This window comes from Callorhinchus milii, unplaced genomic scaffold (assembly GCF_018977255.1).
Source record: "Callorhinchus milii isolate IMCB2004 unplaced genomic scaffold, IMCB_Cmil_1.0 Scaffold4, whole genome shotgun sequence".
Taxonomy (NCBI): Eukaryota; Metazoa; Chordata; class Chondrichthyes; order Chimaeriformes; family Callorhinchidae; genus Callorhinchus; species Callorhinchus milii.
Window position 1 is genome coordinate 53504919 of NW_024704745.1, and position 15886 is coordinate 53520804.

At 41.9% G+C, this 15886-nt stretch overlaps 1 protein-coding gene across 1 annotated transcript in view; it reads left to right on the top strand.

Annotated features, from left to right (window-relative positions):
- Nucleotides 1-15886, top strand: part of zmp:0000001236 (mastermind-like protein 2) — a 226838-nt gene that overhangs the window by 169316 nt on the left and 41636 nt on the right. Inside the window, exon 2 of the mRNA XM_007901941.2 lies at nt 2178-3632. Coding sequence (XP_007900132.2) covers nt 2178-3632 — 1455 coding nt within the window. The remainder of the gene's footprint in view (nt 1-2177; nt 3633-15886) is intronic.

The window sequence follows — 15886 nt, forward strand, 5'->3', positions numbered from 1 at the left end:
ACTGATGTGAAGAGTGATACATGTAACTCATTGTCATTGAGCTGGAGTTTTGGTGGTGCTCTCTAGGACTAGACTGTTTACGGGACATTTCTACGACTGTTTGTGGGACATTGCTGTGCGCAATTGGCTGCGTTCGCCCACATATATACAGTCAATTCACTTTACAGTGTGTTCTGTCAAGCGCTTTGGGATGTCCTCCCGACGTGAAAAGCGCTATATCAAATGCAAGGATTATTATTATTATTATTAGCTCTGCAAAATCAGCAGTTTAACCTTGTTGATATGATCGGTCGGTACTGAGAGCAGATCCACAATGTAAAGGTGTCATCAGCAGTTACATTGGTAGAAATCCGGGATGGCGGGGTGGCAGAGAGGAAGGAACCCAAAATAGTATTTGATTTAGTTGCCAAAGTTAATATGAAAGAAATGTTAACAAGCAAAACATTGCTGTGTTATCATCATCTGAGTATAATGACTGAAAAGCTCTGAAAACATACGGGAATCAAAGTGTATGTTGTATATGGAAGTATTTGCATCTGAAGAATTCAGAGGATTGTGAGTAGCTTGTTGTAGTTTAATTCTTAGTGATTGTGATTTCTTTGCTGGCATTATTGCACTGACTCATTGTATGTACTGTTAGAGATGACAGAAATGCCTAAAGGATTACCATTGTTACATAAATTTTCCCCATGGCTCTTGAGAGCATGGCTCACTTGTAATCCTAGTAATGTATATATTGCATTGCGAACAGCTTAGATACTGTAAGCTCTCAATACCTCTGAACCATTCTAGCCTTTTGAGAGGCTAGTGCTCTGACTAACAGAGAATAAGTGGAGTCCTGTAACTCAGTGGTTAGAGCACTCGCCTTGCAAGTGAGACACCTGGGTTCAATTCCAGGCAGGGCGAAACCTTGGGCAAGTTTCCTTACTTCACAAGCCGAATAATAATAATCCCTCCAAAAGAAAAAAAAATTGTTCATTTTCAATCCACGACTATCTGTGGAACACTACTGTGCGCAATTGGCTGCCGCGTTTCGCCCACAAATATACAGTCAATTCACTTTACAGTATATTCTGTGAAGCACTTTGAAACGTCCAGAAGATGTGAAAAGCGCTATATCAAATGCAAGGATTATATTATTATTATATTATAAGTGCTCCGGGTTGCTACCGACGTAGAGGGTGCTATATAAATGCATGTTGTTGTTGCTGTAAGCAGCCTGATTTGGAAGTATCAGAAAATCTACCTGTCATTTTTCCAATTCTATAGCAATATTAATAATCCTTACATTTGGTTCAGCGACTATAGCATTCAGAATGTTTTGGAATGCTTCACAAAGTTTCCCTAAGTGGATGTGTATTTGTAGACAAATGCGACAGCCAATTTAAGAGCAGCAATTTCCCACAAACAGCCATTAAGTGAATGACCAATCTTATCTGGGGAAATTGTTCGCCCGAACGCCTGGAGAAACTCCCTTCTCTTTTCCAAAAATGTCATGGGATTTCTAATGTCCACCTGAGCAGGCAGACAGGACTTTATTTCAATATGGCCATTTGTGGGTATCTCCAACAATGCAGCACACTCCCAGCACTGCAATGGAGCGACAGCCTAGACTTGTGTTTCTCCCATCCTCGTCAGTGAGTTTCAGCCACTATGCTCTGAACCTTTGAACTCCCTGCCCTCTATCCCTCTGCCTTGCTCCCTCTTTATTCGTTTTTAAATTGCACCTGAAGATATTTCCTCTTCGTCCACGCCTATGGTAACCTCTCCTTTTTCTCTTGCTGAGCGCCAAGGGAGAAAGGGGAGGTTACTTACCATAGGCGTGTCAGCCAGCTGATTGTGAGCTTTCTGATCATAAGGGAGAGGCAGAGATCCTGACTTAACCTGGCATCTATACATTTCTACCTCCAGTACTGGTCAATGGGTAGCAATCAGGAGTGTGGACGCTGACTAATTTTCTCCTCCCAAATCCAGGGTGCTAAATCGTTGTGATGCCCCCTACAGTTAACCCTTGTTAGATCAGGAAACTTGGCACGGATTGACATTGAACTTGGGACCTTCCCAATTTTAACCAGACAGTTACTGGAAGTGAATTATTGCCAGGATTGGTATCTTATATATGTGTATCTGTGACTATTTGGAGCTAACAAAGGCTTAATGCAATTTCCTTCTTTTAGTTACAGGGTTCCATAAAGAGGAAGCTGGAAGGAAACAGTTCACCTATCAGAACTGACAGACAAAATGGCATCTCAGACGGGACTTTCACGATGGACATTAAAAGAATGCGAGTGGACGAGGGCAGTCTTGCAGTGAGCCAAAGTGGGCATCCGCTCAGCAATGGGCAAGGCCAAACAATGCAGGGCTCGGTCACTATGGGACCTGGGACCCAAGGAAAAGACAGTGGCTTGATAGGAAACACCCAAGCCAACGGTGGAGATATCAGTTCTGGCTTCAGCATGCCACTCAACAAAGAGATGAAACAGGAGCCAGTGGAGAGTGTCTCCTGCAGTGAGCATTTAAACAACCAAATCTCCAACAACAGTATGTTATTTGATTCCAAAGATGATATAGGAATGCACTTATTTGATCCGGATTTGCAGGACTTGTTTGATGAACTGACAAACATGTCAGGCGTCCCTCCACTGAGTGACATTGACTTGGACAACATGTTGAACCCAAGCATCAGGAATGAGGAATCGTTCAACATGGACCTCGTGCAGAGAAGCCAGAGCAGTACCCCAAAACCTCCCTCACAGTTGGAAAATACTGTCGTAAAAACTGAGTACTCGCCAGGTTTCACTCAGGCACCCGTAGGGTCACCCCAAGTGCGGCCCCCTTCTGCAGGACCACCATATTCCATGGCGAATGCAGTTATATCAGTTCCGTCACCCATCTCCTCGACGCCTCAAACTCAGAACCAGCCTCAGCAATCTTTGACGTCTGCAGCGAACCGAGGATTGTCCAACTGGCACGACCTGTCTCATGCGCAGCAGCTGAAAAAGATCGCGGATAATCGGCAGCAGCACGCGATGCTGCAACACCAGCAGCAAAATCAAGCAGCTAACTGGCCGCCTGCTCCACCACCAGGCCCTGCTCCAGGAAGCTTTGGCCAAGAGAAGATCACGAGTCCCTCCCTCCACCAACAACCCTTTAGCCCCCAGAACCCGATGCTCACCGGGGTGTCAACCAACAGCGGTCAGACAAAAAACATAAATAACTACCCCTACAAGGCTCCTGCACAGACTGGCCACATGGATATCATGAGTCATCAGCAGCAGCAGCCACACAGCATAAACCGTAGCCTGATGAATACTAACTCTGCATCGCCGGATCAGTTTTCGTACAATAACACCAAACCTTTGTCTCACTTTGACCCAGAGCCAGGCCAACAGATCCCTGCCATGTTGGGATCCCAGAACAAATCTTCTGTATTGCATTACACACAGCAGCAGCAGCCTTCCGCACCGATGCAGCAGCAGCCACCACCCTCGCAGTCGGGGCACCTCCAGAACCAGGCTCTGCAACGGGCACAGAGCATTCCCATAACACTACAACAGAAGATACTGCTGCAGAAGATGCAACAAAACCAACAGCCTTCAGGACTGCAGTATTCGCTGTCCCAACACCGGCAGGTATGTTATCCTGTTTCAAATCTCTCAGCATTATTTATTCCCCCTCCTTCTCAAAGATACACAATTTTCTGTATATGCGTTTATATAGGCATGTATATATCCTGTATATATTAAGCTAGTGCCAGATTCAACCAATGGCAATTTGCATTTATATGGTACCCTTTATACGAGGTAGCGTCTAGTAGCACTGAACCATGATTGAGTTTGATTTTGAACCAGGGAGAAAGGAAAGATGACCATAGGCACGGATGAAGAGGAAACATTTCAGGTGCGATTTGTAAAGAAAGAGCAAGGTGGAGGGTCAAATGGGAAGAGTTAAGGTGGCTCCATCCTTTGATGTTGAAAGATCAGATGTATTTCAATTATGCTGACATGCAGGCATGTCGGGAGGTTTGTGAATGGCTGACAACCTGTGTGCTAGAAATTGAATGAAAATGACGCTTTGGAAATCCAAGCCTGTACTTGAACAGTGCAATCGCCCAAGCCCACTCCCCTGAGGTGTACTACAGTGCAGCCTTTTTATAACATCAACACAGACATTCTCTAATATCTCTCCAGCCACACTGATGTCTGTGAATGTGATGCATTAAAATACATCATAAGCAGCTTGGGATTCTGAGGAATCCACTTGTTGTAGAGGACGTTTCAAAGCGCTTCACAGGATATACTATGAAGTTGAGCGATTGTGTATTTGTTAGTGTTTGAACGTGTTTGTGTATTTGTGTCTTCCCCTACAACCTCTCAGTAAAAACTCCTGTAGTACGTTACGTAGAGTTTCATAGCTACAACACAAAAACAAGCCTTAAGCCTCAGCTAGTCCATGGAGATGTTTATACACCACACGAGTAATCACTACAAGACACTGACCCTTGTGAAGGCCATTATATGAACGCAAGTTGTTGTGTTTAATGCCAGTTTGTGGTTTAGTGAAAAGATAAAATTAGCGAGCTGATAGATTTTTCTGTGAAGTATGAGTTGAGTATGAAAGTCTGTGTGTCTATGATTTATATTTATTATTTATTAGAAGTGTAGCAGTGTCAGAAATCATCAGTGGCTCAAAGGCATGGTAGTGATAGTACTAATACTTCTACACTAACATCGTTCATGCATTTCAGTTCTGAGTTTTCATTGCAGAAAACTAGATCAAACACTCCAAATCCCACCCAGTCTTAGCCTATGAGACCACTTTAGTTTGAAAAGCTCTCACAGAAATTTTGAAATAATTTAAATTCACTCATAATTGGATAGGTACTTGAAAAAGAAAAATTTGCAGGACTACGGGGAAAGAGCGGGGGAGTGGGACTGATTGGGTAGGTCTTCCAAAGAGCAGGCATAGGCACGATGGGCCAAATGGCCTCCTTCTGTGCTGTAATATTTTATGGTTCTATGATTCCACTATCTTAAAAACAAAATAGTCTTACTGGCTGAGACTAGATGGAACTTGAGGTCTCATTGGTGCTTGCTGCCAGTTCTTCATATTGATCATTGTTAGACACTAAGACCACAGATTCAAACCCAATCCCAGAGATGAAAACAACCTTGAAACATGCAACACCGCCCGGTCGTCTAAGGCCAGGCTGTTTAAAGTTGCTGCCAGAATTCCTTCACTGCTCAGTGGAATGGCAATACTGTTCCTACCCAAAGCATGAGGAGAAATTCCACCTGGGTCTGGATTTACTCTTATTTATGTAGCATCTTGAGCAGTCCAGAATTTTGGCAAAATTTGAAATTCAGTCTTAGCTTTGAAGTCGGTTTCTGTATTTCTTAAAAGAAGTTAGAGAAAACTTGCTTCAAAATGAAGGCTGTGTTTAAGAATTTGCCAAATTCTGGGCACTTTGAAATGCTAACAAAATAAAGTTAATCTGCACCCAGGTGGAATTTCTCCCCATATATTTTGACCATTGACTTTTTGCTGAGAAGAGGTGATTTCAGGGTTTACTGGGGCACAGTGAGCTCTACATGTAGTAGCCCGATCTTTTTGATTAGCGCATGCTCATGAAAACGCCCTAACATTAGTTGAAGTGAAAAGGGCCATGCCATTGCCAAATGGCCTAAATCTCAGTCTGTGCTGACTTAGCTGATCTCACATGGGTTAGGGAGAAGAAAATCATCTAGGGTTGCCACTCCTGAGTGCTATCCTGATACCTTTGTTGAAACATGTGCGTGTGCAGACATTGGGCAAAGACTGATCGAGCTGGGCTGTGATGCCCTCTGGTTGAATAGTCTGGTCCACAATCCGTGCCACACATAAATAATGGCCCCTTGGGCGAATTACCAGAGGGTGCCTGGAGCCAATGGAACTCTACACCAGAAGGAAAAAGGAGTCAAACGCCTTTAGAAGAAGAGAGCAAACTGAAGGGAAAAAAGATTAGCGAGGGGAAAAAATGTCGACATTGATGAGGCAGAGCAGCACTTCACTCTACGCTGCCATTTTTAAAATGAATGTGTTGGAGGGATCCACAGCTGATGGTGTAAGGAACAGGCATAGATTGCTGACATCGAACTGAAGCACGGCCAGACTAGGTTGGCCGAACTACATACTGGTAAGAACTAGTATGTGGCATTATGTATTGCATGAATTTAAAATACCAACACCCTGCATTTTTATAGCACCCTTCACACGTAACTTAATATCTTGGAGTGCTGTTCAAAGGCAGGGTCAGACCCTCAGCAAGGCAAAGACGAAGTGAGCATGGACGTGGTCAAAGAGGTAAGTTCTAAGGCAGGATTTAAAGACTGATAGAGTTCAAGAGATTCTGAAAGTAAATATTTGAGGTTTATGAATTCATTTTTATTAAACCAGGAAAATTCCTATGCCCATCTCACCTCTCTTTTCATTGATCAAATTTCCCACAAACCCAAGGCCTGTTCAATCCACATTAGTTAGTGCTGCAGACCTCTTGTTATGTGATGTAATGGTACCAAAGAGCATTCACTTCTTCCATCCGCTCCACCATAGGTGGCCATGAACTCAGCAACTATGCCTGCAACTTTGGAACTCTTTGCCTTGATCCCAGCACCTTGGCCCCTCTTTGCCTGTTTTCAGTTCACACCTGAAGACCTCCCTCTTCGACTGTGTCTAAGGTCATCTCCCCTCTCTCTCGAGCTCAGTGTCAAGCTTTGCCACTGTTTAGGCTTCCGAGATGCCTCCCTACATGAAGGGCGATATATAAATATGCTTTTGTTATTGTTGTACTAGTGTCCATCTTAGTGACATTTGAGCTCATTAGCATGTAAACCATTAGAATGGATTACAGTGAATTGGGCTGATCCCGAATGAAGCTGCCTTGGGGAAAGGGAACTATTTTATTCCAGGTGGTCAAATGCAACTCTGCTTCAGTGTGATGAAATTATGTTTAAAAGGGTGCACAAATCTAGGGCTATGAACATATCTATAGTCTATATGCTGCATGATTCTATATAAATCATTGATAGGCTGTACTAAGTCTTCATTCAAATTTGTACTGCAGCCCAGTAAAAATCACATTCAGTTAGGGTCTGGGTGATCCGAAGTAATGAGATTACCCTTAGGGTTGGTGCAGAAGGCTGGTTCCAGTCACTTGTTCACATTACCTGACCAGCACATGGGCTCACTTTTGATTTCCATCCAAGGTCAGCAGGAGAATTGCATCAGGATTTCCTAGCAGCCTGATGTGTGTCATAGCTTCTGAGTGGGCAGGCAGTGGGCCGATTGCAACTCAAGATCCCACCTCTTTCTGTGGTGCGTGTTTCTGCACCGGTTTCAGATACACTGCGGGTTGTGCTCCTTGTGCAGAATATGCAACCCTGCAAGTTTTTTTATTCTTTCTCTTACCCCCACCTCAGGTCCGAAACTCTGTCTGTCCAGCGCCTTGGGTTGTCCTCCCGATATGAAAGGTGCTATGCAAATGTAATTTTGTTGTTGTTGTTATCCTGGTTTATCCAAGATTTCATTCTTCTGCACCTTTGTGATTTGGTGATTTACAATGTCACTTTCATTATGAACCACCCATTCTCTTTCTCTCTCTTTTACTCTCTCTCTCTCTCTTTACTTTCAGAACTTTTCTAACAATCTACCCCTTCGACTATGCCTTTGGTCAACACTCTCCTATTAACCTCTTCCACCCTCACATTTCTACTCTATCTTTGTGAAACACTTCAACCACAACAAGTTGCATTTATACAGCACCTTTCATGAAGGGGAGATGTGACCAAATAGGCACAGTGAAGTTTTAAAGTGGGATTGAAAGCTAGATTAAAAATGGGGGAGGCAGAGAGATTGAGGTAGAGAGTTCCTCTACAATGCCAGTTCACCAGCCGATACTCTGGGATTTCCTTATGGGAATGCATTGCAAAAAGAGCTCCATTCTTAGCCATCAAAGTAAAATAGCCTTCATTGACTATATAGGCTCCCCCATGGTGAATGAACATAGGCTAGATACCAAAGAGCATCCGGCGCTCAAAGAGAATTATAGCACAGCAAGTGAGCCATTGGCTTCAGGGGAGCAAAACTTAGAAAGGGAAAAATATCTGGCCTTATCACTTTCAGGCTAAAGTCATCAGTTCACAACATTGGTTCAGATGAAGAAGGGCCTTTGGCCCATCTGATCTCATTCCTCCAGAACACACATCCTACTATTGTAGCATCAAGCTGCTTTTCAAATGCGTTCAGTTACTTGGCCTCAAACACACTTCTTGGCAACCTGTTCTAGTCGTGGATTACCCTCTGATTAAATGAAAACTTCCTGGTATCTATCCTGAAACCACTGTTTGAAACTTTAAACCTATATCTTGTTGTCTCAGTGTATCCTAAGGTATTGTCCTTGTTAATTGTACTATTTCAATCCCATTTAATATGTTATAGACCTCTAAGAGGTCCCCTGTGTGTGGTCTTCTCAGGAATGCAGCTGTCTAATCGTTGTTCATTCCTCTAAACCTGGGGACCAATAGATCAGAGTTGGAAAACAGTGATACTGAAATCCTATGCAAAACAAAACTTGCCCAGTGGCAACATACAATTGGGTGATATTGAGACTGATGGGCAGGAGCAAAAGCAGCCCTGTTATGTGTCAATCCGCTGTAATTCCGTTCAACAAGCTTCTCATTTTAATTTCACAGACATTAAGTGATTTAACGCAATTTGTGTTTTGGCTGGTGGTTATTTGACAATGAAGTAATCCTTGCATTTGATATTGCCCATTTCCATTGGGAGAGGAAGCATCAAAGAACTTCACAGCACACACTATAAAGTGCAGTGACTCCATATTTTGTAAGCGAACACAGAAGTCAGTTTGCGCACAGAAATAACACTGAGGTGAATGAATAATTTTATTTGGGGGATTGTTGGTCAGGGCACAAGGAGAAACTCCCTTATTTGCCTTGCAGTCAGAAATACAAACTGTAGTAAAACCAAACTGCGATTTGCTCATTGCGCCACTTGCAGCCAGGCTGGTGGTTTCAACTCTGGCACTTTTGTGATAACGTTTACTTTTGCAGTTCCCTTTCCGTTCAGTCTCATATTGCCGGCTCTCTGCTTCCACACTCTCCTCACACTTCAGCCAGAAAGACAGGATGGACTGAGTCATGGAATTCTCCACCCTCACTTCCGTCTGCTGTTCTGTATCGGCTAAAATAGCCTCACTTGGGGCTGAATTTTATTTTTTAGTAATAGTTTGGCAGTCAAAACTTCTATGCTTCATCTTGTGGAACAATTCCTCCTTAATGGAGTCTTAATTTATGGGATTTCTTAATAAGGAATCCAGTTAGAATTTTGGCAGTCTCTTGTGTGTTCTTTCTCAACAGCAAAGATCCACTGGATTTCACACATGGCTTTGGAGTGAAGTTCCTGTGGGTCGATGTCACACACAGGGTGTGTCCCTCCAGGGAAAGATTATGCAATCCTTTCCTGATACAAAGTCTCCATACATAACGGTGGCACACATATGTGGAACTCTGTCTAGGCTGGTGATCGATTTAGCAATTCTCATATACAGGGAGACCAAAAGGTCGTGAAGCTACCCTATTATCTAAGAAAGATCATAATTGATCTTACGGTATCACAACATTTTGATCATCCTGTAGTGTATGTTCTTTATAGCGTCATGGCAGGTATAGTCATCTTAAGGACATTGAAGAGTCATTAACAACTTGGGCCTTACTTTAATACTGACCTCAAAGAGAATGCAACAAATTGAGAAGAGGCGACTGATCCTTAGTGTTGCATTGTTCCACCAATATGTTGGGAAATGTGACAACTCTGTATTTGTCTTGTGACACAGATGAAATAAAATGTAGCCTGTGGTGCTGTGGGATGAGTGTACATTTTATTCTTGTTTTTAACCACCAAGATCCACCCAGAGTCTGAAGGAACGCCCTGTTTAATCCTTTTGAGGTCTGCAATAACATTAACAACAAGAAATATATATTTTTTGTTTCCATTGGACTTTGCATTGAAAGATTCCCTGTGAGATTCTCCAATAACCAAGTGGGTAAAGGCACTTATAACAAAGCTGCTCTTGCTCCTGCCCATCAGTCTCAGTATCACCCAGCATTGGCTTGTACTTGGCCACAGGCTTGAATCGCATAGTATGTCCTGGGTTAGCTCATCTTCACTGGTGCAACAATTTTACAATACAATTTATATTTACACCGCGCCTTCGTGTTGGGAAAAAGTCTGTCTCAAATCACTTATCATTAGCGACAGGGCACCTGAGCTGGGGATGGAAACCAAGGGGTTGCGGAGGGGAAAGATAACCGAACGTGCATTCATTTTGGCGCTACAAAGATGCTGTGTCCCTGATAGGAAAATTAGCCAAAGTCCTGCAATTGGACCGCTCTGCAGTGACCCCTGCTGTAAAGTATGTGTATGTACATGTTGTTTGAGGCACCTTTTTGGACCGAACAAACTATCGGGGCTCAATATGTGAACGATAACGACCAGGAGGAGGTAACCAGAGGACATGTATGAAATCTTGTAGAAGGAAGCAGTCGTCAAGTGATATGGGGGTAGGGGGGAAGAAACATTTTGCAGGGGGAAAAAATTTGCTGGACCTTTAGATTACTTTATTTTAAAAATACCTTAACTGGAGCAATGCAATGGAAAATATGAAGAAAGGCAGTTGTGTTTCATCCCTCACCCTCTTCAGCTTTCCCCCACCACCCCCCCATCTTAGCTCGGTTGCCCAGCCAACAGTGTCAAAAGCTTTGAGACATCCTCCCAACGTGAAACCTGCTATACAAATGTAAATTGTATTGTATTAGAATCCTACCAGAGGGAGTCTTGTGTATTGCCTTTAATTAACTAATATTACTATTAAAAATGTATTTAGCGATACGTAAACTTAGGTTTATATTGATTTTTTTCATGTTAATTGTGCTGGATATGGGGAGATGGTACAATTAATAGTTACTATGAATGCTGCAGTTCCCAACATGATGAATTTCAACCTCGTTTTATGGAGCAAAAATGTGACTGGATGCTGGAGCCATAACATCCTTAGGCATTTGACATCATTGGTTTCAACAGTTGTTGCTCTGTTTTGCAGTTTCTTTAGGACTCTAAAAGCCTTCGGACCTGACGTCAGTTCTTGAGGCTTTACTAAATCAGCATACGGTGCTCATAATTTCTTTGCTTGTCACACTCGCTTCATGTCAGGCTTTCTGAGATAGTGAGTGCTGGGCTTTACTAATTGGAGGTCTGAAGCCCTGGGGAAAACTGTGGATAATCTCAACATCATGGTGAAATGTGTGCAGAATTGAGATGCCACAAATGCACACACAAACATACACACATACAGAAACATACACGTGTACAAACACACACATACACACACATGAACACACCGCAAAGACACACATACACATAAACACATGAATATATGTGTATGTGTTTAGGAGTATTTGTATGCCTGTGTGCATGTGTGTTTGTGTACATATGTTTGAGCATTTGGTGCTACCTGCAAACAAGTCAATAGTGCTTCTATTTTTACAAAGAAACAAACCAATTGGTTTGCAAGGTGAGCATACTGGTATGAGTTGGATTAAAATGGTGGCTACTGCCAGCAGAGGCAACATGGATATAGCAAATGGAACATGGAAAGTAGTAAGTCCCATCTCTCTTTTATCTGACAATGTGAAAGCCATTTTTCTCGACAGGTATCTAGCACAACTGGCCACAAGATTTTTGAATTGGGACTTGGTAAACCCTTAACAGGATGCTTCTAACATTGGTAGCTCATTGCTGAGTGAGACCAGAGGGAATTTTATTTTGGGTCTGAGAGCTAATATTCTCTGTGAGTTTCCATGTAGGGAAATTCGTGGTGTTAGTCACTGTGATTTTCCTTAATTATAATTGCACACTGTGAAACGTACGCATGTGCACACAGAATCTCAACTGGAATTTGAACCATCTGGTTATGTTATACTGACTGGGAAATGCTTAACAAATACTAAGTGAAGGGAGTTTCTCCCTGTGTCATGGCCGATAATCCTCACACCCCCCCCAATAAAAAATGATCATTCATTTCATGGCTATGTGTACGGCACTGCTGTGCGCAGATTGGCTGCCGCTTTCGTCTACAAATACCACTCGCTACATTTTACAGTAAAATCCTGTGAAGACTTTGAGATATCCTCTCGATGTAAAAGGCAGTATCTCAAATACAATGTTATTATTACACTTAATCAGACTTGCGTTTCTTCACTACACATCCTTGTTTCAGAATAGATTTGATGGGATTTGATTTGAAACATCTTGATGGCATGATAAGGCACTATATCAAATACAAGGATTATTATTTTTATTGATACTGAATTAATAATCGTTGTATTTGGTATAAACCCTACAACATCTCAAAGTTTCTGTAGTGTGAAGTGACTGTGTACTTGCATAAAACAGTGTCTCATAAGCAGCCATGAAGTGAATAACCACTTTTATCTGGAGGATTGTTGGCCAGAACACAGGTGGTGCAGCACTTCCCGACCTCTGCATTGGAGTGTCAGCCTAGACTATGGGTTCAAAGTGGAGCTTGAACCCACAACCTTCTGACCCAGAGATGAGAGTGCTACCAACTGAGCCAGGCTGACACCGGCTATCTAAAGTGTTTATTTTATTCCCCAGCACTGAAACAATCCCTCACCCACACACCCAGCTAAAGGAAAAGCTTTGTTCACACAATATCAATAGAACCATCAAATATACCATGGAATTGCATGTTTTTCAGAAACATTCTTATTGAGACATGTTGTTTAAATGGAAATTCCAGATGAGTTTGGGATAAATTGGAGTTTATGGATGTTAGAGCTACGGAGACGAGCAAAGAGAGCATTAGGAAAGTCTAAGTGGGAGGTAACAAAAGCATGAGCAGGGGTTTCAGCAGCATTTGGTGTGAGACAAGGGCGGAGGTGAGGAATGTGGCAGGGATGAAGTAAAGTGGTGTTGTTCAGCGACAAGATGAGAGGGAGAAAGGAGAGCTAAGGATTAAACCAGATGCATGCTGGCTCACTAGTTTGCTGAGTTTGAGAGGCTGGGGATATTGAGGGGATAATAATAATAATAATAATAATAATAATAATCATCCTTGCATTTGATATAGCGCTTTTCACATCGGGAGGATGTTCCAAAGCACTTCACAGAACACACTGTAAAGTGAATTGACTGTATATTTGTGGGCGAACGCGGCAGCCAATTGCGCACAGCAATGTCCCACAAACAGTCGTAGATTGAAAATGACCAATTTTATTATTGTTTTTGGAGGGATTATTATTAGGCGTGTGGAGTAAGGAAACTTGCCCAAGGTTTCGCCCTGACCTGGAATTGAACTCAGGTCTCCCTCCTTGCAAAGCGAGTGCTCTAACCACTGAGCTACAGGACTCCACGGGATGAGAATCAGAAGAAAGGAAACATTGGCCTGAGCCAAGGGGGATGGCATATGTCTTCTCCATGTTGAGGTGTGGCTCATTTCTTAAACTCATCAGGATTCACTTTGTTAAAGCTCTTGTTGTGGGATTGCAGATTCCTATATTGATAAAGTCAAGTGGGTTGGAATGTTTAGGGATTTCTGACATACAAAGGTAAAATGTTCTAATGGCAACAAGCTGGGGTGGTAATGCATGATTTGTGAATAAAAGTTGCTGGAAAACTGGATTCCCATGGAGTCTCTGGATTTGAGACTGGGTTCACAGCTTTTCTGTAAGTCAAACAAAATTGTAAACCAAACCACTTTTATGTCACAGAATGTTTTACCGTTGGTGAAACTCTGTAAAATAAATTTCGACAGAACAATACACATTTTAAATTTTGGCAGCATATGGTTTCTGTAGCAGAGCTCATTGCTCCAAAATTCAAAATCTGTACCTTAGTAGACGTTTTTATTACAGTTGTTCTCCTTGCAAACAAATGAATGCTCCTAATGGATTGTGTCTTTAGTGAGAGGATCGTGCCTGAGCTTCAATATATGTCACAATCCCTGAGTAGTCAGTCCAAAGGGGACAGAGGAGGGAAGGAGCAGATGCAGGATTATAAAATTGCAACTTACTTCTGTCAGGAATTGTACGTTTCTTCAAAGTTTGTGAGCGATCCAGTATTTCTCAGAATTTGAGAAAAGGTTTGTCATGAGTAATTTTGTATGGAGATTAACTTTCAAAAAGACATTTGTTCTTGTTTATTTGTTGGAAACAAGTAGAGCAGACATCTGGGGTCAATTTTAAGAGGTTAAAATATCCCAACTGCGATTTAGATGAAGAGTGCATTCTGTACCTAGTGTAAAATAGTTCCAAGAGCCGCTCTGCAGATTAAAGAAGTGAATAAATAGGGTGCTTGATTCAATTTCCAAGCACCAGTTGATTTCTTTTGCTGCCAGACATGGAACCACAAAGCTGACGAATACATTTGAGAACTGCCGTGCGTAGCTGGGTACCCGGCTGAATTGCCAAAACTTTTGCAGCACCATTTTCACTGGAGCTATCAGTTTGCTGTGAATTGGCCACAATTGAGAATGAAAGGATTCTGATGAAAAAGGGTTGTTATTGGCAGTACATTTTATATCATTCGGTAGTACATTTTTGCACAGTATGTTTTTAATATGCTTTAATAAAAAAGCATATTTTTATCTATTCAAGATATTAAAGGTACTTTTGTGCACCACAGGGTGGGTGCACCGAACCACTGATATAGTTAAGTAGTTTAGAACAACCTGAACTGTAACCATAGTGATAATAATAATAATATTACTACATGTAATGAAATATAGGGGTGAAAAATCTTATGTTATGACTCTTACCAGCACCTTTATGGGAATCTTTATTGGGAAAATCTCATTGTAAAAACAGGACAAAAAGATCACTCTTAGTGATGAGAAATTACTTTTTTTATTGGACTTTATCGCCTACAAATGCACAGTTGCTACACTTTACAGTAAATCCTGTGAATTGCTTGAAATGTTTTGATACTGTGATGAGGTACTATATCAATTGCAAGGATTCTTTTTATCTTTATCACCTCAAAATGTTTTCCATTCATTACAGACAAGTGTAGTGGCAATTTTTGTGGATTAATGTGGAACATTAACATGACTAATTTTACCTGGGTAATTGTTGGACAAGCCATTGAGAGAATCTGTCTTCTCTAGTGTGTCATGGGATCTTTAACTTGAAGAATAAGCAGATGGATTAAAGAAATGTATAGGTTTAACATCTTATGACAAGCATCTCCAACAATGCAGCACTCGCCCTGTACTGCATTGAAATATCAGCCTGGACTAGGAGCTTAAGGTCTGATATGGGTCTGGAAACCAGAATCTTCTGAGCCAGAGGCAAAAGTGCTACCAACTGAGTTTAGTTCGCTATTACTGAAATAAACCACATCTATCACAAATTTGGCCATTAAGATGAACATATTCAAGACTGAGATAGATAGATTGCAAAAGGGATTAAGGGATATGGGGATAAGGAAGGGTCAGGTTATTAGCTGGAGTTAGATTAGAAGATCAGCCATGATTGAATGGCGGGGCAGGCTTGAAGGGCCGAATGGCCTACACCTGCTCCTACATGTTATGTTATGTTATGTTATGTTATGTTATGTTATGTTATGTTATGTTATGTTATGGTATGACTCATTCAATTTATCCAATGAGTAGCTGAGCTGTGCAGATCCTAGAGAGCTTCATGTTGGATCTCCAGTTTGTCCAGATTTTGCTGATCTATAAAAAATAATAATCCTTGCATTTGATGTAACACCTTATCTCGTCTTTGAGACGTCTCAAAGTGCTTCACAGAAT